The sequence below is a fragment of the Aotus nancymaae genome, unplaced genomic scaffold (genome assembly GCF_030222135.1).
Source record: "Aotus nancymaae isolate 86718 unplaced genomic scaffold, 86718_ANA_hifiasm-v0.15.2.pri h1tg000018l, whole genome shotgun sequence".
In the NCBI taxonomy this organism is placed as follows: domain Eukaryota; kingdom Metazoa; phylum Chordata; class Mammalia; order Primates; family Aotidae; genus Aotus; species Aotus nancymaae.
In genome coordinates, this window is record NW_026988430.1 from 19,796,522 (window position 1) to 19,819,541 (window position 23,020).

At 48.9% G+C, this 23,020-nt stretch overlaps 2 protein-coding genes across 4 annotated transcripts in view; both read right to left on the reverse strand.

Annotated features, from left to right (window-relative positions):
- Window positions 1–349: 349 nt before the first annotated feature.
- Window positions 350–7,264, reverse strand: SUPT4H1 (SPT4 homolog, DSIF elongation factor subunit). Its single transcript, XM_012445473.3, has 5 exons — window positions 7,103–7,264; window positions 6,458–6,564; window positions 1,964–2,019; window positions 1,621–1,674; window positions 350–756 (listed from the first exon to the last, which is right to left on the reverse strand). The coding sequence occupies exons 1-5, from the start codon at window positions 7,169–7,171 to the stop codon at window positions 689–691; spliced, it is 354 nt and encodes a 117-aa protein (XP_012300896.1). The 5' UTR covers window positions 7,172–7,264; the 3' UTR covers window positions 350–688.
- Window positions 7,265–7,540: 276 nt separating this feature from the next.
- The window catches only part of RNF43 (ring finger protein 43), a 64,319-nt gene continuing 48,839 nt past the window's right edge, over window positions 7,541–23,020 (reverse strand). For all 3 annotated transcript variants that reach the window (XM_064378397.1, XM_012445472.3, XM_012445471.3), the window contains 7 exons: window positions 17,722–17,796; window positions 17,471–17,602; window positions 16,733–16,837; window positions 15,193–15,354; window positions 14,558–14,660; window positions 12,549–13,904; window positions 7,541–10,082 (listed from right to left, as the gene is read on the reverse strand). In XM_064378397.1, coding sequence (XP_064234467.1) covers window positions 10,039–10,082; window positions 12,549–13,904; window positions 14,558–14,660; window positions 15,193–15,354; window positions 16,733–16,837; window positions 17,471–17,602; window positions 17,722–17,790 — 1,971 coding nt within the window. In that variant the 5' untranslated portion in view covers window positions 17,791–17,796 and the 3' untranslated portion in view covers window positions 7,541–10,038. The remainder of the gene's footprint in view (window positions 10,083–12,548; window positions 13,905–14,557; window positions 14,661–15,192; window positions 15,355–16,732; window positions 16,838–17,470; window positions 17,603–17,721; window positions 17,797–23,020) is intronic.

A 23,020-nucleotide genomic window follows, 5' to 3' on the forward strand; every position in this document is an offset into this window, starting at 1 on the left:
TGGCTTAAGGTATAGGAAGAGCAGTAAAGAGAAGAAAACAGATGAGCAGTGGGGGAAAAGAATTATTAAACATGAAGCCTCAGGATTTCTTCAAGGAATACTGCTGTGCCAGGTCTCAAGGGCAGGAGGATACAGGCATGAGACACCAGGGCCACCAAGCTGATGGGGTTACTGAGCCTCTGGACAGCACCTTCTGATAGGAAGCAAGGAAGCACACTAGAAAGGCTGCAATCCTGGAGGCTGAGACAGCCAAGTGGGAGCAGAAGGGCCTCTGCTGCTCTGGGAAGGTTCTTACAGGGCAAATAAGCTCTTACTGTGCCTAATAGAACAGAAGAGGGAGGCAAGGCAGTTGTCGTGTCCTTAAGAACTTTCTAGAGGTTTATATTTATTGATATTTAACCTACAGTCCTCAGCATGGGCAAGGCGCAGCCCTGGGCCATGGGTAGGAAAATCAGCATCCTACTCTCTCCTCAATTCCATCTGTTAATCCACCAACCCAAATCCCTCCCACCCCCACCTGTAGTCCAAGGAAGAAAAAATGATAAAATGATGTGCTGCTTTCTCAACAGTCGGCTGAGTCTGAACTGGAAGGTAGGAAGTATTTGAAGTTCTGCCCATTTAGTTCCAGAACAAAAAATAAGCAGAGGCAGGAGGTGGAGAGCGAAGACGCTGGCAGCCCTGCATCTTGCTAGGTCTTTATAGCTGTGTCTCTGGATTTGTAGGCCACTCCTCGACTTTTCAGCTCCCGCACGATTCCTGCGGCAGGAAAATAAACAGCTCTGTGAGGGAAGATTCAGAAGGATAAGATAGGCCACTTAGCTGCCACCCTGAGGGGGTACTATAAGCAAACTGAAGTTCCTAGACTACTTATCAATAGTCCTGCTTGGCCAGGCATGATGGCTCATACCTGTAATCTCAGCACTCTGGGAAGTCAAGGTGGGAGGATCACTTGAGGCCAGGAGTTCAAGACCAGCCTGGGCTGCAGAGCAAGGCACCATCTCTACAAAAATTTTTTAAAAATTAGCCAGGCATAGTGGCTGGCACCTGTAGTCCCAGCTATTTGGGAGGCTAAGGCGGAAGGATCCCTTGAGTCCATGAGTTCAAGGCTGCAGTGAGCTACGATCACGCCACTATACTTCAGCCTGGGTGACAGAGTGAGACCCTGTCTCAAAAAAAAAAAAAATAAAAGTCCTGCTTAGTTGGCTTGTTACCAGTGAAGACCTGGGCAAGTGCTTGGTAAGAATGAGAAGAAAAAGAGGGATACATGTAGTCATCAAAAGCAAAGGCCAGGGACCTGTAGTCCCAGCTACTCAGGAGGTGGAGGAGGGAAGAGCGCATGAGCCCAGGAGTTAAGAGTCCGGCCTGGGCAACACAGTGAAACCCTGTCTCTAAAAAAATTAAAACCTGAAACAGCAAAAATTCTGGAGGCACAATGCCTGGATTCCAATCCTGCCTCCTCATTTACCAACTGGGTGACCTCCGGGAAGTGATTTAACCTCTCTGTGCCTGGTTCCCCCATGTGCAAAATGCTGAGCCTCACAGAGTTGTAAGAATTGGCATTCATTCAGATAAAAAACTTCCGCAGATCTTTAAAGGAACATAGGCTGTTATTATTATTACCTTGCGGCAGGCGACCAGTGACTGACACTGCATATACACCTGGCTTAAAGTTACCTGAGAGAGAAGAAAAGATAAGAGATTACAGGGAAGTGAGTTAAATGAAGACCAAATGGAAGCTTAAGCTAAACATTAAAGACGTGATGCAACTCCAAGAGAGGCGCTCTCCCTTCTTTTGGCTACAAGTGTGAAGTGACAAGGCACAGGACACTGCTTCCTTGTCTTTCCTACAACCTGATCTTCCCCACCCTGAGGCCGCTCACCAGCGCTGATTTCAGACTCCCTAACGGACCTGAGGAACAGTAACAACACTACAACTAAGCCAAAAGGAAATGGCAACACTTACTGACTCGCTGCCACTTGGAGACCCAGCTGTCCTCTGGACTCATCATCGCAATGATTCTAGGGCGGGAAAAGAAAGGGAGAGTCAGCCTGAGCCTCCCCTGAGCCTCAGCTCAGTTCTGGGAGAGGAATCCAGGAAAAAAGCCAAGTATTGAGTCTCCACTGGAAAGCAGGGAAAACTGCTTTCTGATGCTGGGATGAGGCTGACTCAAAGCTAGGACTGACAAAAGTTCTTCGTTCTCATGTCCTTGGCCTGCCAGTCACTGGTCCGTTTCCATCCCCAAAAGAGTATCTCACTCGGCTCACGATTAGCCTACAGATTCCCTAGGAAATGAGACAGTTTTAGGACTAGAGGGCTAATACTACTGGTTACAACTACCCAACTACAAGGGGTCTAGGGCCTAGTGCAAAGAGAAGGCTGAGAAACAGTGGATCCTCCTACCAGAAATGAATTCAACTTGGCCAAGCTCTTCCTCTAATGACCTATACAAATGGGGACCTTTCTCAGAACCTCATCAGTAAGCTAAGAATCAAAGGTTGAGATAATACATGAAAAACACCTAGCACAAAGACAAGCACAGAGTAGGTGCTAAATAAGCATTAGCTCTCATTATCCTAATAGTCCTTCCCTGGTAGCTCTGATTCCAAAGGAATGGTAAGGCTCTTCAAGGGCTAGAAGATGCTGATTGAGCAAGACGGATAAGCATTTTTGTCATTCAATGCATTCAATCAAATGATTACTGACTGCCTATTGTGTTGCGTCTAAGCACTGACATTTGATGACTGCCTCCTCAGTATGCCCACCCTCTTCTCTCAGTAACAATCTCGGATTCTTATTTGAGAAGATTCCCTTCCCATCCAAATCCTACATTCTCAGGCATGCACTGTAAATGGAAGGGACCCTATCTCCAGAGGTGACAAGCAGAACACTAGCCCCTACCCCCTGCAGACTGATCTGAGATAGGCATGTATGCAGGCCATCCTCCTGACCACAAGTATATTCTTCTCTGTCCTTCACAATCTATCTTTTTAGCCTTAGGGTCCCTATAGCCCAACCTTATGATTTAACCTAAACAGAATTCCCACTGTTCTCCAAACATATCCTGGTGTTCCCCATCCTATGCCTTTGCTCTAGTCACTCCCTTTATTTGGAAAGTTCTCGCTCTCACCTCAACTTCCTAAAGAATCCCAAACTTCTTTCCTTAAGAGGAAAGTACTACCTCCTCCAATTTTGGCTGAGGTCAAATAGCCCTCCTCTGATCTTTAATTTGCCCACTCTTTAAGACCTAGTATGCTCTAGAATATACAAATAATTCCTACAACTCAACAACAACAACAAAAAAAATGAAGTCAAAAATGAGCAAAGGCTGTGAATATGCATTTCTCCAAAGCTATACAAATGGCTATAACCACATGAGAAGAGGCTCAACATCACCATTCACTGGTGAAATGGGACACCAGAGTCACACCCATTAGGATAGCTATTACTAATAAATAACAAGTGCTGGTGAGGATGGGGAGAAATTAGAACCTTTGGACACTGTCGGTGGGAAAAAAAATGGTGCAGTTGCTAAACGGTAAGACAGTTCCTCAAAAAGCAAAACACTGAATTATCATATGATCTAGCAATTTCACTTCTGGATATACATATGATCTCTGACTTATCATAATTCAACTGAAGATTTTTCAAATTTATGATGGTGCAAAAGTGACATGCATTCAGTAGAAATCATTTTCAAATTTTAAATTTTGTTCTTTTCCAGGCTAGCAATTCAGTACAATACTCCGTCATGATGCTGCACAGCAGCAGTGAGCCACAGCTTCAGGTCAACCACAGTAACATAAGTGTTCTGTACACATCTGAAGTAGGCTAAGCTATGTTCAGTAGGTTCGGTGTGGTAAATGCACTTCTGGCTTATATTTTCAACTTATGATGGACTTATTAGGTTGTAACTCACCCTAAGTTGAGGAGCATCTGTACTGAAAATAATGAAAAGCAGGAACTTGAACACATACTTGTATACCAATGTTCACAGCAGTATTATTCACAAATAGCCAAAAGGGAGAAGCAACCCAAGATATCAATGATGGATGAATGGGCAACAGAACATGGTATATACACATACAAAGGAATATTATTCAGCTCAAAAAGGAGGGAAATTATGTTGCATGCTACAATATGAATGAACCTTGAAGACATTATGCAAAGTGAAAACAGCTATAAAATGCTACTAAACGAACCCACAGGCACCTAAGGAAAAGGTATCTAAGGTGGTCAAATTCATAGAGACAAAGCATGGTGGTTGTAGGAACAGGAGGGAGGAAAGAATGAGGAGCTAGTGTTTAATGGGGACAGATGAAAAAAGTTCTGGAGATGGACAGTGGTGATGGCTGCACAACAATGGGTATGCACTAATGCCACTGAATTGTATATTTTAAAATGGTGCCGGGTGTGGAGGCTCAGACCTGTAATCCCAGCACTTTGGGAGGCTGAGGCGGGCAGATCACCTGAGGTCAGGAGTCCGAGACCAGCCTGGCCAACATGGTGAAAACCCATATCTACTAGAAAGTACAAAAATTAGCTCAGCGTGGGGGCAGGCACCTGTAATCCCAGGTACTCAGGAGGCTGAGGCAGAGAATTGCTTGAACCCGGGGGGCGGAGGTTGCAGTGAGCTGAGATTGTGCCACTGCACTCCAGCCTGGGCAACAAGAGTGAGACTCTGTCTCAAAAAAAAAAAAAAAAAAGGCCAAGCACGGTTGCTCATGCCGGTAATCCCAGCACTTTGGGAGGCTAAGGCAGGTGGATCATAAGGTCAGGAGTTCAAGACCAGCCTGGCCAAGATGGTGAAACTCCATCTCTATTAAAAATTAAAAAATTAGCCAGACGTGGTGGCAGGCACCTGTAATCGCAGCTACTCACGAGGCTGAGGAAAAGAATTGCTTGAATCTGGGAGGCGGAGGTTGCAATGAGCGGAGATTGTGCCACTGCACTCCGGCCTGGGCAATAGAGTGAGACTCCATCTCAAAAAAATAATAATAATAAAAATAAATAAATAAAATAAAATGGCTAAAATGGTAAACTTTTTATGTTTATCTTAGCACAATAAAAAAAACCAACCTCAATATGCAAAACTTCAGTGTCTCTCTTACTAGTAATTATCTCATTGTGTAACTCTTGACATCTCTCATAGCAACTACTTTACTCATAGATCAGAATCCCTTCATCCAATTGTTAGCACTGATTGGTACTGTGCTAACAAATGAAGAAAGGGACCTAAGTATCTGAGTATGCATATGCATGTGTAGGAAGTAAAGGCTCCAAGCCAACATCTCTTTTGCCCAGTCTTTTATTCCTCCCTTAAGGAAATCAAAGAAGGAATGGTGTTGGCCCATCTTGAAAGAACTTTATCAAGTACTGGGTTTGAGCCCAGTTTGTGTAAAACCCTTAATTGGTCTAGAGGCCAAAAGAAGTTTAATATTACCTCCTTAACCCCTAAAGACTACTGTCTTCTGGCTCCAACGTTAGGGAAGAAGTGAGACCTGACTACTTAAGTTTCTCTCCTTTCTTCTTCTCCCCACTGTACAATCTTGCCAAGGTAAACTATTCCTATAGGGCCTCTTAGGGATATCTAAAAAGCAACAGCTTTTGGCTGGGCATGGTGGCTCATGCCTGTAATCCCAGCACTTTGGGAGGCCAAGGTGACTGGATCACCTGAGATCAGGAGTTCAAGACCAGATGGCCAACATGGTGAAACCCAGTCTCTACTAAAAAAATACAAAAATTAGCTGGGCATGGTGGCAAGCGCCTGTAATCCCAGCTACTCGGGAGCCTGAGGTAGGAGAATTGCTTGAACCTGGGAGGTGGAGGTTGCAGTGAGCCAAGATCGCGCCATTGCCCTCCAGCCTGAGCAACAATAGTGAAACTCTGTCACAAGAAAAGAAAAAAAAAGGCAACAGCTTTTGGGCAATGATCTACCATTATTGTACCTCCCCGCTTCCCTTCATTTTCAAAAAAAATTTTTCATGCATTCAACAAACAGTAAGATTACATTCTTTCTTCTCATGTTAAGTCTTTGAAATCTGGGGTACATTTTATACTTAAAAGCATGTCCTAATTTGGACTAGACACACTTCAAGTGCTCAGTAGCTACATGTGGCTAGTGGTTACTGTATTAGATGCATAGCACTAGTGTATCTCAAAATAACTGTTGAGGCTGGACGCAGTGGCTTACACCTACAATCCCAGCACTTTGGGAGGTTGAAGTAGGAGGATCGCTCAAGGCTGCGGTAAGCTATGATCATGCCACTTCACTCCAGCCTGACCCACAGAGCGAAACCCTGTCTCAAAAAAAAAAAAAAAGAAACCCACAAAATAACCCTCCAAAACAAACAAAAAACGAACAGTTGGGACCAACTAGGATTAATACTTGCCCAGCATTTACTTCTCTGGGTATGGTGGGGTAATGCCGAAGAAATGATGGAATCTGAAGCGGCTTACCCATCAAAGGAAGAGCTGGTGCAGTCGTATACCATCTCCCGGTTACCCTTCATTTGTAGATATGCATCACAGTTGTCACAACCATCATATTCAAACTGGTCTATAGTCTGGGAGTGAAGAAAAATAAAGGAAAAGAAGAGATAAGCATAAACAAGACCAAAAGAAAAAGTAGCTTTCTCAATACTTCAACCTACTCAATTTCTTGTTTCCCTATGTTGACTATGTCTCCTCAGGTTCCCCACCTACTACTCTCGAAGTTCCATTCCTAAGTCCCACCCTCCCACTCCTTCCTCCCTTGTTCCCAATTCCGTTTTATCTATTCCTTTCTCTAGTCTCCTCAGAGTCAGGCACCCTTTCCAACTACTCATTCAGCTGCGGATCCCCACTAGCCTCTGACTCCCAGTGTCTTTCGGCTCCAACGTAAGTCCACCGAACGTCTAAGAGCTGAGGATTCAAAGCAGCCTCAGCTGCAAGACCTGCCCGCGACCCTACGAGTTAAACAATGGCCTCCTTCGGCTTCTCCTCCTGCTGCCACCTCTGAGTCCTGGACCTTACTTTTCTCTTTACTGTCCCACAGCCCCGTTCCGCCCTCATTTCCCCATCTTGGTCCCCCATGGACCCTACAACCAGGTCCCCGACTGACACCTTGACCAGTGAACACAGCAAACAGGCCCGCAGATGCCGCAGGTCCTTCGGCACGGTCTCCAGGGACATCTTCTCCGATGGAAAGAGCAACAGTGATGAAGACTGCCACAGCCTACACACCCGCAGGAAGTAAACAGCTCGTTACCCAGAATGCCCGCCACTTCTGGTGCTTAGACTTCCTCTTCCGGTGTGGGCGGGCGCCGGCTCCGCCCCTACCCCTGCCAGATAAGATGGTTTCTCCCATCGGCAAGCGAGGAGGCGGGGCGGCCGGCTGCCACCTGGGCCGGGGCGCGTCCTCGCCACCTGGGCCTGCGGAGGGTGAGGCGGAGGCGGTGTAGGGTAGTCGGCGGGTCCCCGGGGGGCGGGGCGGGCGGCTGTGCCTGCGCGGGAGTGAGTCGGCCTGAGCCGCAGCGCCGCGACGCGGGCCGTTTGATCTGTGCTGCTGGCATGGGGCTCCCGTCCCGTTCCCCGAGGGTAGCCCGAAGTGGTTTTTTTTTTTTTTTTTTTGGTCTTCCCGTTTTAGAAGCACTGGGGCAGTGAATCCAGTGTCTCCCTCTGGATTATCTCTGCAGAGACCCAGGACAAATCCGGGGACAGCCCCACCCCTCCTTCCTAACTGCGAGAGCGCTGTAGGGTTTCCACTTGCCTCCCGCAGGAATGCTGGCTGGGTAGCTACGGCGAAAAAAAATGCGTATTTATCTTTTAAAACTGTATGTCTGTTTGCTCGTTCCGGCTGATAATTTATAGTTTGTGCAGTTCTTAGTACTTCGACAACGGTTCCTTTACTAAAGAATATTTGTAGATTAGTGTCCTTTTTTCCCCTTTCATTTCACATATAGGAAGCAAAATGCCTTGTTCTCTGGGCACCAAACCACCACCACCCCTACCAAACCTTTCTCGGGGAAGCAGAAGGGGCACTTGTGCCGTGTGAGGAAGCGACAGAGGCCCCTCCTGCCCCTGGAGACTTCAGGCCAACGAAGCACCAGCTCTCTTCGTCCTCGCAATAGCCCGAGTGCAGGCAAAACAGAGTCATTTGTATTTATCTGAAAGGAGCTTTGGGATATAAATAGTTTCAGGCCCTGCTGCTCTGTCCTTCCAGGCCAGCCTCCTGAATGTAACTGAGCTGTTTCCAGCTAGGCTTGCTTCTTGTTGCCGGTCCCATGCTGTGTTCAGATGGGCTCTGTGACAAGTTTGGATGTTTTCTATCACTGAATAAAACTTTCCACTTTGGAACATGTTTTCTACTCTCTGCTATCTCACCTAAGTCCTGCAGCAACTATGAAGTAGGCCCATTTTATGGACTGAAAAAGCGAGGCACAGAGTATTTGCCCAAGGTCACAAAGTCAAGTCACCGAAGCATCATAATGTGTGAAGTGAACAGTATAATAACATGACTGAATCACAGTGGGAATCCAGTCACACTTTCTCTTTCCCTAATCTCACTAAGCCACACTTTTAGGGGCTTACAAACCATTTCTTATTGCCAAGCCCTCTACTCTACCCTATCCTTTGATAAATCGGAGCCTAGCCTCTGATAACAGAAATAATTTATTTCTCTTAATGTAGAAAGAGATGAAGTTGTTACCCTGAGTGACAGTCGTGACAGAACAAAACCACAAGACCAGACCACATTTGTGGATAAATATATTAGCAAATAAATACATTTCTCAACGTAGTGCCTGATTCAAGCGTCTTTCTGTCTGGTTCAGATATAAATACCCATGTGGGTGCTTAGGTGCTAGTCTCCCCACTAACAGGGAAGAAGGTTCCCAGGTGGGGTCCTGTGCCCACTTTGTCCCCACATTCACATTCCAAATGGGATAATGCCTGAGGGGCCAACAGTGGTCAGGCTGCCCTGGGGTGAATGTCACCCTGCGGAGGCCCCTCAGCCCTTGTCCACTCTGTGTGTGTGGCCTAGGCCAGACTTGTGCTCTAATCCACTCTCCTGTGGGTCCCTGGCCTGCATGGCTTATACTGGGGAGCTGGGCTTCTGGGCCCTCCAAACCTAAGGGTCACACTTTGCTTTTCCTTTGTTCTCCCCCATTCTCCATCCCTGCTCTGAGACAAAACTTCTCCCAGAGAACTCTTTGTTGTCCCTGCTCAGCTGTAATTCTGCCTTTTCTACCTTCATTCCATCCTTCCTCCCTCTGCCCAGATGAAGTCCAGCAGAAATTCTCTCCTTTCCACCTGCTCTGGGACTCTGAGAAAGGAAATCTTCAAAGAGGAGTTTTTCCCTCTCCAATATTCTTACTCTAAACCCCCAGAGGAGCTAAGGCTGCTGAAGCAAGAAGGGTTCTTCTGCAGTAGCCCCCTCAGGGACAGAACTACACACTAGAATGGGAAAGCTTCAGGGACCCCTCCTTTTAGTGCTCAGGGCTTACCTGTGCTCCTGGTCCTTTTGGCAAAAAAGGAATGATAGAGCCTGGGTTGCCCCTGACATAGCAGCCTTACTGTGGAGGGGCCAAAGCTGGTGTGCAGAGCTCACCTGAGGAGGGAGGTGATAAGGCATCATGTGTTCTGCTGAACCCACTGGCTGGTATGTACATGAGGCCTGGGGTGAGGGAGATCTAGTAGGGATTGGGGAAGGAGCAGCACCTTTGTAACACCTGGCTACCCATAGCTAGCTTTCTGCCCTCAAAAAACTCAGCCTTCAAGGGATCCAGCCCACACACGCCACAGGCAGGAGCTGGTTGCCTGGCTGTACACGGACTTGCTGCACTGCAGGTGTGTTCTGCAGACAAGGTCTGGAGCTAGAGCAGGAAACAGCACCCTCCTGCCCTCCACCATCACCAATCCTCTTCCAGTGCTTCTAGGAAGTATGGCAAAAAGACTGGTGTTTGCTATGGTCCTTTCTTCTCCCCGGAGCAGGACTCTGTGCCCGGCAGGGCCCAGACTCATCTGGAGCACACTCTTAGTTGGAGCTAGGCCTGAACATCTCACACAGCCTGTTCACACAGCTCCTCGAGTTCCTCCTCTGAGCCTGTATTTAGAGAGAGGAGAGGAAGGAGGTCACTGAGGGTCAGGCCAGGCTTCTGCTTCTCTCACCTGCAGGAGAGTGTGGCTGGGAGGGGACCACAGAGAGGCAGGAGCAGAGACTATGTCTGGAAAGCGTGGTTAGATTGAAAGCTAAGGGAACATAGGGGAGAGAAAAACAAATCTAAGGAAATATATATAGCAACCAATGTGTTACTAATACTTACTATTAACTTATTCACCCAATAAATATTAAGTATTTGTTGTGAATTTACTCTGCTACCATATGCCAAATAGAAGACCAAAAAAGAATAAGTAGGGAACTGGTAACGTTTTTGGAGAGAAAGTATGAAAGCAAATGGCCATTACGCTAGTGAGACAGGACAGGAGTCATGAGAGATCCATTAAGGAAGGAGAGAGACCAGGTCCAAGTGCAGCAATCAGGAAAGGCTTCCTGGAAGTGGGGATAAATGAGCTGATTCTGTAGAAATAGGTACAAATTAGATTTATGGGAATAGGGAAGGTAGGAGAATATTCTGGGCTACAGAAGTGTTTACCCAGTTTGGCTAAAGCATTGCCTGGGGAAGGGATAGAAGAGAGTAGAAAATAAGGTTGAGAAGGAAGATGGGGGCTGGCTGATGTGGGAACCTTGGAGGCCAAAGCAGACTGGATTTTTCCTCTCTGTGGACAAAACAGAACATCTGAAGATTTCCGGACAGCTTATTGTAATGCAGATGATGCTGGCAGCAATAGGGAGGGTAGGTGAGCAGGAGAGCTGTGGCACACAGCTCTATGGGACATACTGGATGAGCAACACTCAGCCTTCAAGGCCCTGTAAGAGGGAAGGGAAGAGCTAGGAGGCTCCTGCATTGATCTTTAGGCTATACCGAAGACACTGGCAGGGCCAGTATCCGACTTGAGGAAAACATGATAAAGCTAGCCAAGATACAGTTAACAGAACCTGGCACTGATTAGATGTGAGAGGCAAGGAAAAGAGAGGCACTGAAACTAGTTCTGAGTTTGAAAGAAAAGGGAGGTAGTGGTCTGGCACTGGCAGCACTGAGAGTACACACAATAGGGCTGGAATGGAATCACAAACACATAGCCAAAGCTTGTAGCACGTGGCTCTCTCCCCATGGACCAGGATTTCCTGGATGGCAAGTTCCATGTCCTCAGAGCCTAGCCTGGAACCTAGCACAAAGCAGGCATATAGTCAGAAGGAAAAAAAGGAGGGAAGGAGAGAGGAAATTAATGAATAAATGAATGAATGGATGAAAGCAGCTCCAGGCCCTACATGAAGAATTCCTACGCTGAGAAATATTTCAGGACCTTTGGGTCACCTCCTAGGGTAGAAGGGTTCTCCTAGTGATGGCTGTAGACAAAGAGCTGTGTCATCCATACAATGGGGGAAGATGGGAAAGAGTGGAAGGTGGAAGGTCCTGGATGGGGAAGAGGGGTATGTGGGCAAGTAAATACCATGTTAAAGTTGAGAACTTACATGATCACCACTTACATGATTATAATATAGGGATGCACTGAATCCCCAAGAAATTGAGGTTGGTCTTATCAATAATGGTGTATGGAAGGGGAGTCCTCTTTGTTCTTTTACCACAAAGGGAGAGAGAAAACCTAAGGCCCCACAGGGCTGTGGGAACCATTTGTGGTTTCTCTCTCTTGCTCTCTTGTTTTCTCGTTACTCACATATCTCTTCTTGTATAGTCTAGAATTATGGTTATCTGTAATTATTTCTATGATAAGATCATGTTCTCCCCAAGGAACACTTCTTGGCCTTCTTTGTATTTAGAACTAATACTGAGCTGTGAACATTGGTAGAACTAAACCAGTTATTAAAATATAGAAACATTTAAGTTTGAGCTGCTGCCCCAGACCACTCCAAGTACCTTTTTTTTATTTTTTTGAGACAGAGTCTCGCTTTGTTGCCCAGGCTGGAATGCAGTGGTGCCACCTTGGCTCACTGCAACCTCCGCCACCCAGGTTCACGTGATTCTCCTGCCTCAGCCTCCCAAGTAGCTGGGATTACAGGCACATGCCGCCACGCCTGGCTAATGTTTGTATTTTTAGTAGAGACAGGGTTTCATCATGTTGGCCAGGCTGGTCTTGAACTCCCGGCCTCAAGGGATCCACCCATCTCGGCCTCCCACAGTGCTAGGATTACAGGCATGAGCCACTGCACCCGGCCTTCCAAGTGCCTTTCTGATGCCTCAGCCACACCGGCACCTCCCTAGGACCTCCCTGTGATCTGCCAACTAAAGGGGTAGCACCTTTTAGAGCTGGGATGTTCCAGCACTCTAGCCAGCATGCTATGCTGTCCCAATGGTTAAGTACTTTCAAATCACTTCTGCTGTATCCTTCTCAGCTTCCATCAACCCTTTGCTGGCTGACTTCACCTGTCCTGAAATACTCAGCTCTAGTCTCTTCTCCCTACCACACCCACTTCCCCCTGAAAACTCACCAGACTGGGCCGGCAGCACCTGGCAGTGTGGATAAGGGCATGGCCTGCCCTCTGCAGTGTCAGAACTCCATTCAGAAGGCCCCTCCCCAGGTGGATGTGGTTCCAGGGGCCGGCGAGGAGCCAGACACAACCACACTGGCTGTGAATTTGAGTAACAGGGGCCTGGGGTTTCTGGTAGCAGCCTCCTGTCCAGTTCTGAAGGTCCAAAGATCAAGGGGTGTGCCTCTGGGGACCAAGGATATGCCTGGTTGGGGCTGTTATGGGGAAAAATCTGGCAAGCTGGGTGCACAGTTGCATCCTGGGGCCGAGAAGCAGGGGTGGGCTCAGAGGGACCCCCCCGCCGTTTCCTCTGTGGGTGTCGGGCAGAGAGGCTGGATTTTTGCAAGTTGAAAAGACTGCTGGTACTGGGGCAGATGCTGGAGGCTTCACCTGGGCCAGGGGCTGGCTCAGGGAGGGCCCTGGGCCTCTGTGGGTTAGAGAGCTGCCCCGAAGGGGCTGCTGAGTTGGATCTGGTGACTTGCTGATCAGGAGAAGGTGGCTCTGGCTGGGGCTGTGTCCGAGGAATAGGAAGCCTGCACTGGGGGACCCCGGTTTCTGGGCCAGGCTTCCTGCCATGCCACTGGAACCGCTTTTTGTAGTGGTGGTGCCGGTGGCGGTGGTAGTGGACATGGCTGGAAACCTGGGTTTTCCCTGTGGGCACCACTGAATCTAAGGAACGAGGCCGAGAGGTCACGCTGGGCTGCATGTCCACCTGCTGGGGATCCCCTTCAGGGCTGCAGTATACCAAGGGGTCAAAGTCACTGCTCAGGGAGCTGCAGAAAGTAGAGCTGCTGCCATGGATGCCCTGTAGGCTGATGTCCGTGCAGTTGACCACAGAGTCACTGGAAGAGCCATGACAGGGCCCTGAGCTGGAGTCACTGGCTGGCCCATCTGCCAGGTACCCACTGCGTTCTGTGCAATAGCTTTCTCCAGATCCACTGCTGTCTGGGGGTCTGGCCCGGCGCAGGGGCACTGGGCAAGCAGCAGGGTGCTGTGAGGTGCATTGGAGGTGGTTCAGTCCCCAGCCCTGTGCATAGGGGTGCGGGGCCCCTGCCAGGTGCTGCTGCTCTCCTGGAGCCCAGGGATGTGCAGCTCTGGGGAGGCGGTGATGCCGAGGGCCCATGCCCGGCTCCTGGGATGGCAGGAAGGGACCAGGTCGTGGGGGCCGAGCCACTGCACTCCGGGAAGGGCCCAACAGGTAGGCAGCAGGGAAGTGGTAGTGGGCATGGCCAGGATGCTGACGAATGAGGTGCAGTCTTCGACCTGGTTCTTGGTAAGATCGAGAGGGTCCTAGGGACTGGGAAAATGAATCTCCCTCTGAAAAAAGAACCAAGAGCACAGATGTTTAACTCTACAAACCTATAGAGAATGCATTCAGAAAGATATGGCTGTAGCTAATCTATTTGACCCTGTGTAGCCTGTGAGCTCAGAGTTTGGGGGACCAAGGATATCCCTAACCTGACTGTGCTCTGGGACTTTCTCATTCCCTCCAGTCAGGCTGTCTGCCCTGGGAAGCCCGCTATGCATGTCAATCCATGCTTCTCCCATCAGCCATTTGGAGCTCTTTCACCCAGGACCACTGCTAGCCCATAGGGCACCTGTGGGTACCTTAGAAAAAGGTTCTCTTTCCTCAAGATACTCATTTCACTTTCATCCTATCTTAACATACTGATTTTGTTAGAATAGGATACTTTATTGCCAGAAAATTGGAATAATAAACATACAGATCACCCAGATTCAGAATCAACAAACTTGTCATGAACTACAAATAATTTTTACAATAATAAAAATATCTACATTGTGAATGACCCTTCCCCTCAAGTGAGGCACTCTGGCACAGTGCACAGCATATACAACTATGGTGGCAGTTCTGCTTTCTCTCCGGCTTCAAGGCTCAACCCTTTCCCAAAGGGAGTCACATTCTAGACCCACCCACCTGCACACAGGGGAGTCCTCGGCCCACCTCCTACCTATGATGTTGAACATGCAGAGGGGGCAAGTCCGATGCTGATGTAACCAGGGGTCCACGCAGTTACGATGGAACTCATGGAGGCAGGAAATGACCCGTAGTTCCTGGAGAGAAAGAGGGAGTCCAAACCAAAGGTTTCTGGAGCTATAGGAATTGCCAGGAATCAGGATATCCCCCAACTCCCTTAGGCCTCTCCTTCTTGCTATTATCTCCTTGCAAAAGACCTCATAGTAGAATAGGAACAGTATGAGCTTTTGTATCACCTAGACCTGGATTTTGCATTTAGTTGCATGACTTTGGGAAAGTTTCTTAACAGACAGTTTTCTGCTGTAAAATGAAGATAAAAAATGAATCTAACCCCACCCTTCACTGCCATGGGTCTAAAATGAGATAATGCATCCAAAGCACCACTGCAGCCTGGCACGTGGTACACTCTCAACAAACGATAGTGCTCTTTCACTGGAAGGCCAGAAAAGTGACCAAACCTCAGGCTGGTCCCTGATCTCTGCCTCATGCAGGATACATGGGAAACAGATGTAGCCAGGGTACCTATCCCAGCCCTAAGCCTGTCCACCCCTGCCCCAGCTTCAATCTCCCCAATCTGGTCATGGAAGTAAACCATAAGACCTGCCTTACCTCCCCCTCAGAGAACTCCTCCAGGCAGATGGCACACACGGGGGCTGAGCTGCAGCTGCTCCCCGAGTCTGGCCTCTTACCTCGAACCCGCCTACAGCTGGCCTTGTACCTCCTGGTGGCCAGCTGGCTGATGGCCCAGGCTGTTCTCTGCTGAAGTGGATCCTGGGAAGAGGAATGGGGCTCAGAGTGGGGCATGGGCTCCCCTTCCCTTCCTCTCTGGACCCCAGCTTGGACTCAGTTAGCAGTCACTCAGGTAGATCACATGGCCAACTGAACATCCTCAGGAGTTCATCTCCTTGGAGCTCATATGTGGCTCTGCCAAGCACGCCAAGCCCTCCCAGTCCACCCACTTGCTTATACCATTAGCTTTTCTTCCTTGGATGACCCGTGAGAGAAACCTTTTATCCCACTGCTGCTTGACATTTCAACTTGGATGTCTAATAGGCATTTCAAACTTATATGCCCCATCCTATTAACCATGGGCTAATCTCTAACCACATGCCTGGCTTCCCCAAGTCTTCCCCGTTACAGCAAATGGCAACTCCGTTCTCTTAATTGCTCAGGCCAAAAATCTTGGTGCCATCCTTGAGTCCTCTCTCTCACACCCCACAAACAATCCATTACTAAATCTGTTGGCTTTGTCTTCAAAATATACCCAGAACCTAACTATTCCTCACCATTTTAACTGCCACCTTCCTAATCCAAGCTACCATTACTGTCACCTGGATTCCTGCAATAGCCTTTTAGCTGGCTTCTCTGTTTCCAGCCTTGCCTCCTTGTAGTCTATTCTCATTGCAAAAGCAAGAATCATGTTAAAACATAAGTCAGATTGTGATGCCCCTTCTCTCACGACACTCCAATGGCTCCTGTTTGACCCACGGGAAAAAACAAATGACCCGTAACTGGGCCCCCACTGGCTACTCTGCCATCTCACTCACTCTATTCCAGCCACGGCCTTCATGCTGTTCCTCAGACACTGCCTTAAAGCCTTTGCACTCACTGTTCTTTCCGCCTGGATCCCTTTTGCCTCAGACACCTGCACACATCACTCCCTCACCCATTTAGGGTCTTTGCTGCAATGCCATCTTCTCAATGTGGCCTTCCTTGGACTTGCTTTTAAAAATTAACCCTGTTCCCTTGTATTCCCTCCCCACTTTGCTATCAGCATTATTATTTTTTCTCCATAGTACACACCACCATCTACAACATTATAGATTTTATTTAGTTAGTTTGTTTATTGTCTGTTTTCTCCCTCTAGGATGAAAGCTCTTTGAGGGTAGAGGTTGTTTGTCATTTTGTTCACTGTACTACCCTCAGCATCTGGAACAGTGCCCGACATGTAATAGAACTTGGTGTATTTGTTGAATGAATAATATGAGGAGAGGCTGCTGGAAATCAACAAAGACAGATGCTGGGGTATTTTGAGGTAAACAGTTCCATGGGTATAAAGGTGCCTTCCTTCCTCACATTCTCCCTCCTGCTCCCCACCCACCCACACACGTGCACACATTCACCGCCGCAAAGAGCCCACACTGCTCACCGGCCTGCTGTGGCGGGGGCGACACCGGATGCGCAGCACCGAAGCCAGGATGACCACAAAGATGGTGCCCACCACTGTCAGAAGGATCCACACATCATAGTCTGGCTGGGGAGTGAGCAGAGAGGGAAAGGTCATACTTCAGGGAGGAGCTGGGTCAATTCGAGAGGACACACAGGAGGTTCGGGAGGCACATGGCTAACTGGAGGTTACCTCAAGTCCTCCATCTGAGGGGATGGGGAGGAACCTGCAAGTGGGATTAGGTGGGCCTTCCCTGCTCAAGGGCACTCAGAGAGGGTCGTCCAGATGCCAGCTGGGAAAAGTACTATCTCAAACCCATGTGCTTGGGGAAAAAAGAGAAAGGGACCCCTCCGCAAGGTGGGAGTTTCTTGCCAGTGAGCAGCTGGGTGAGGTTCTTGGCCAGTAGAGAAGCCCCAACCAGGGATCATGCGTTAGGGATCAGGGGACCAGGGTTTCATTCTGTCTCTGCTATTCCATGCCATGAAGCCACAGAGCTGTAAAGAACTTTAGAACTCATCTGTCCTGATCTGTTCATTCTGCAGGTAAGGCCCAAAGATGGGGAGAAACTTGCCCAGTGGCACACAGTTGATGGATGAAGTTGAACTAGAGGGTTTCTAGGATCTCTCTCAGCTCCAGGAGTCTAAGGGCTTTTGGTGGGAGTTGCCACAGGACAAAGTGGGTGTGAGTGGAGGGCAAGGTCTGGAGGTCTTGTGTGCTTACCCAGGCCGGGGGCTCCTTCAGCTCGATCCTCACATGGGCCTTTCGGTTCTTGTACACAAACTCCATCAGCTTCTCAGCATCATTACCCCAGATCAACACAACTGGCCAGGCCAGCCCCAGCGGCTGCTGCAGCTACAGGGGGAAGGTGCCCACAGGGCTGCTGTGACTTCTCCCTGCCCTTCCCTCCCCTCTGAGGGCTTTATCTTCCTCCAGCCAGCCCCCTCCTTGAACATGCAAATGTCCCTTGGTACCTGCTCAGCAGCAGCTCGATCCTCAGTGATGTCAAAGAGGACAGCACTGGCCCCTCGCTCACCTGCCATCCGGGCCTGCAGAGGCACACAGCAGAGGTTGGGCTAGGCTCGGGGAAGGACAGAGCCCACCCACAGGCTAGCCTCACCCTCACACATCTGTCCCTTCCTAGGATTTTGCCCACACTGCACCTCTGCACGCTCACATCTACGTATGCAGGGGGTCAGTGGGTCTAGGATCTCCTATTCTTCTTCCTGAGCTCACTCAGGCCCCCACTGCCTTCAGAGGATAATATCTAGCATTTCCTTTTGTAATGGAACAAACCCTTAAGGAGGGTTTACTGGGCACCAGGTGGTGGACCTGGCTCTAGGGCTAAAGACAAGTAAGACACAGCCCTTGCCCTTAGGGTACAATCAGCCTGCCTTCACTGAGAGGTGTGAGCACAAAGAGCAGGAGTGACATGCACCCCTTAGGAGGAGAAAAGAGGAAGAAGGGGAAAGCAGAGAAGCAGAATTCTCCTTCAGACAGAGTTGGGTTTTGGGGAAGCAGAGCTCTCCTTCGGAGGGAGCTAGGCTTTTCAGGACCCAGCCCTGCCTGCAGGGCATCTCCCCAGCTCAGGCAAAGGTGTAAGAGCCTGGGACAGCGCTCTCACCCAAGGCCACCATCACAAAGCCTCAGTCTCAGCCCATCTCATGGGCTCCCTCTCCCTGCCACACTCTACTTTGCCAAGTCTTTCTCTGGCTCCAGTTCAAGGACTTAGAGGAGTCCCTGTCCAGTGCTTTATCCTTTCGTCCTCTCTCTTACGGTGGCATTAAAGACAAAAGTGGGGAGGGACTCTAGTCCCACATGGTGAATGTGCACACGTGCCTGTTCACCAAGGGCTCCAAGAGTAGCTTGAGAAAGCAGAATCTAGCCAACCAGGCAAAACGGATAGCAGCCTGAGAAGAACAAAAAGCAGGAATCCAGGGTGGCTGGTGGGGGGAGGGGAGTAAGGAAAGGGAGATAAGAGCTAAAGGTCGGGGGAGGGGGAGGCACAAAGGCAAACAACTAACAGGCACAGTGAGGAGCTGCTCCTGGCCTTGGCCTGGGGCCTCCTGGCCCAGCACAGCCACCTCTCAGCCTTCTTCCCTAGGGCAAAGGTTCATCTTCTAATGGCATCAGGCTGTGATTCCACATCCCTGGGTACCCCCACCCCACCCCAAGTCTCTGGGGTCTTCCCACAGGCAGTGAAGGAGTTAACCCTCCTGCAAGTAGTGGTGGCAGCAACAAGAGCCAGCTGGGACTTACTCACAGGCTCAGCACTTTGATCTCTGCCTGTCTTCCCAGGGAGAGCCTGTCAGGGCAGGTCTCCTGCCAGGCAGGCTGGGAGCAGCTCCTTTCTCCAGCTCCCTGCTCTCCACTCCCCAGACAGCGGCAGAGGAAACACTCAGGTGGGGACTTATTTTGATCAGGAAGGTAACTTTCCTAGGGCCCAGGCTTACCAAGCTAATTGACTGGAAATTCACAGGATCAGTCAATTCCAGAATGGAATTGCTGAAGAAGTTGAGAGGTTCATGGCTTCCATCTTCCCTACTCACTTCTTCCCAAGAAGTCCACCCCATCTAAGCTTCTCCAGGCAGGTAGAGACTTTCCAATCTTCAGAACCCTCCTAGCCAGGGTACGGGAGAAGTACCAGGGGAAACGGAATCCCTGGTAGGGGAACCCTACTGGCGATCTCCTATTCCAGGATTTGGCCAAGGGACAGGAGAGGTCACCCCAGTAGTCACAGAATTGAGATTCCCAGGCCTTAGTTTTCACATCCCTAGAGCAAGACCTTGGACCCACCCTGGCCTGGAAGAGCATGAGGAAGGGCAAAGACTTTCTTCTTTGGAGATTTTGTTACTTCCCCACCCCTCTCTCTTTGAAGAATTGGGGTAGGAACAGTGGAAGGCAATTACTGTGACATTCAAACACTCCAGCCCATTACAGCCCATAATTACAAAGTTGTAAAGTGATCAAAGAGCCTAGAGCATTGGCCAACAGGGGAAAACAAACAGCAGGCAGTGGGTCCCTCTGTCCAGAATTCTAGGAATAAAAAGCAAGATCTGGAGACATATAGCAGCCCAATCTAGGGCTATCTATGCCTCCTGTCCACCTGACCCCAAGGAAGTCAGTGGGAGGCAAAAAGGGAAAAAGTGCTTTTTTGGGGAGTGGAATCTGGAAAGCAGAGAGAGGATGGGCAGGCCCTCGCGACAGGAAGGCGGTTTTAGAGAGAACCCAGAGCGCTCTTTGGAAGCTTCAGAGTTGGCCAGCCCTAGGGACAGCAGGCAAGGCTGCCACAGCCTCTAGCAACAGGAACCATGACAGAGAGAGCCATGAGAGTGAGTTGCAATGCTGCCTCTTACTTGCCGGACTCACCGTCAGCTGCTGCATTTCTCTGGGTCTTAGATTTTCCTCTCTAGACAAGAGTCCCTGTGTATCTTCCACTCATCAAAAATGAAGCCCTAACTTTTCCCAGAGCACCAAGCCAGGGAAGGCCAGGCCCTCCAAAACAGTTCATAATATAGTAGTGGAGACAAGGCACATACATAAAACTATAATGCTGATAATAATATTCTAGAGCACAAAGGAATAGAAACAGAAGTTTCCAAACCTTTTTCACTCCAGAAGGCTCTCCCCTCCACCATCCCCTCCACCAACACACACACACAAAATCTGGCACAAATCTTCAATATATAAAGCAGATAAAAGTGAGGCTGCTTACTTTGAGGTAGGGGTGGGGCAGGAAGGACCCTTGGCCTCTCCCCTCCACCCACCAGGCACCTCCCTGAAACCTGGACTTAGCAGAAGATGATGTTGAAAGCATGCACAGACACCCTACCTGCTGAAGCCATGCCCCCAGGGAGGGATTTCTGCTCCTACTGGGCTGGCTGGGCAGGTAAGGAAAGATTCAGTAGCAAAGGTGGGATTCCTCTGGGCTTGAAAGTTAAGGGTGAAAGGACAGAGAAGGAATATAAATCTTTATTGAGATCCAGGGCCCAGACTGCCTAGAGTTGAATCCTGGCTCTGATACAATTAGCTGTGAGACTTTGGGCAAGTCACTTCACTACTCTATGTCTGTTTTCTTTTTCTGTAAACTGGGATAATAACAGTACCTAATCCATAGGGTTGTTATGAGGACTACATAAACGAATCCACACAAAGCATTTACAACAGTGCCTGGCACATGGTGTTGCTTCAGTGTTAGCTATTATTATATCAACTATTATTATTTTTATTAATTTTTTAAATTAATTAATTTTTTTTGAGACAGAGTCTCACTCTGTTGCCCAGGCTGGAGTATGGTGGCGCAATCTGGACTGATGGCAATCTCCGCCTCTCAGGTTCAAAAGATTCTCCTGCCTCAGCCTCCCAAGCAGCTGGGATTACAGGTGTATGCTACCAGGCCCGGCTAAGCTCTATCACCAGGCTGGAGTGCAGTGGCATGATCTCAGCTCACTACAACCTCCGCCTCTCGCATTCCAGCGATTCTCCTGCCTCAGCCTTGAGAGTAGCTAGGACTACAGGTGCACACCACCACACCCAGCTAGTTTTTTTATTTTTAGTAGAGACACGGTTTCACCATGTTGGCCAGGCTGGTCTCAAACTCCTGACTTCAAGATCCGCCTGCCTCGGCCTCCCAAAGTGTTGGGATTACAGGCATGAGCCACGGCACCCAGCCCTTATATCAACTATCATTAATACTACGTGTTTTCCACATGTGATTTCATTTACTCCTCACAACTCTATATGACAGTCATCAGCCCCAATGAGTGGAGAAACTGAGGCTCAGAGCGCCTGAACAATTTGCCCAGGGTCACCAACTGAGAAGCAGTAGAGGCAGAATTTCCACCCATGACCTCAGCCTTCAGACTGCCTGTTCTTTACTACCAGGTAGTGGCCACCATGGTAAGAGAGGCAGGGCTTGCACCCATCTGCTTTTCTCCAGATCTAGCTCCTTCTAGCAGGCAAAAGCCACTGTACTAGTTCAGGCATGAGGTGATAAGGCTTATCACCAGGATGGCTGTGGAGCTGCTAATAAAGAAACAGAAACCAATCTGGGCAACTGGATGGAGGGTGGAGAGGGAAGTGGGGTGGTGACAAGAATGGAAGCGTCCAGAAGAATTATGGTGAAGGTTTTAGAAAAGAATAAGAGAGATAACAAATGGAAGGAAAAAAAACCCAACCTTGTTAGCTACAAAAGCATGGAATGATGATGCCCATGATGATGACCGTAATGATAACTACAATCATTTATTGAGTGGTTACCACGTACTCGGCATGGGGCTAAAAGCTTCCATCTGTACTGTCTCATTAAATCCTCATAACTACATATAAGTCCATTATTCCCCTATGAGGAAATAGAGGCTTAGAGAGGTGAGCTAAAATGTCCAGGTCACACTGAGGGGCAGTGGAGGAGCCAGGCTCCAAGGTCAGGGCTATCTGGCTTGAAAGCCCCAGCTCTGTCACTGGTGACAACACCATTGACACCAGCAGGAAAAGCCAAAGCAGAGCTGCAGGGGATCAGTGGTTTCCAAACTTTTCCTCCCCTAAGACCCCATCTTTCCCTTATACTTCTCATGAGTCACATTTTAAGAAAAACAGATGTTCAGCTAGGTGCAGCGGCTCATGCCTGTAATCCAATCCCAGCACTTTGGGAGGAAACCACTGATCCCCTGCAGCTCTGCTGAGGCAGGCAGATCACTTGAGGTCAGGAGATTGAGACCAGCCTGGCCAACATGGTGAAACACTGTCTCTACTAAAAATACAAAAATTAGCTGGGCGTGGTGGCGCACGACGGTAATCCCAGCTACTCTGGAGGCTGAGGCAGGAGAATCGCTTGAACCTGGGAGGTAGAGATTGCAAGGAGCCGCGATCAAGCCACTGCACTACAGCCTGGGGGACAGAGCGAGACTCTGTCTCAAAAAAAAAAAAAGAAAAAAGATGTTCTACCAAACTAACTAAATTTATTACTTACAATTCATTTTCCTATAACTTGTATTAACACATTCAGTTCAACTAATATAATTCCAACCAAAACAAAACCAAGTACTTGAGGTAAGGCTGTGGAACTTCTGTAATACTGGAAGTAGTTCAAAGACTCATATTACTGGCCGAGTACAGTGGCTCACGCATGTAATCCCAGCACATTGGGAGGCCAAGGCAGGTGGATCACAAGGTCAGGAGATTGAGACCATCCTGGCCAACATGGTTAAACCCCATCTCTACTAAAAATACAAAAATTAGCTGGGCGTGGTGGCATGCGCCTGTAGTCCAGCTACT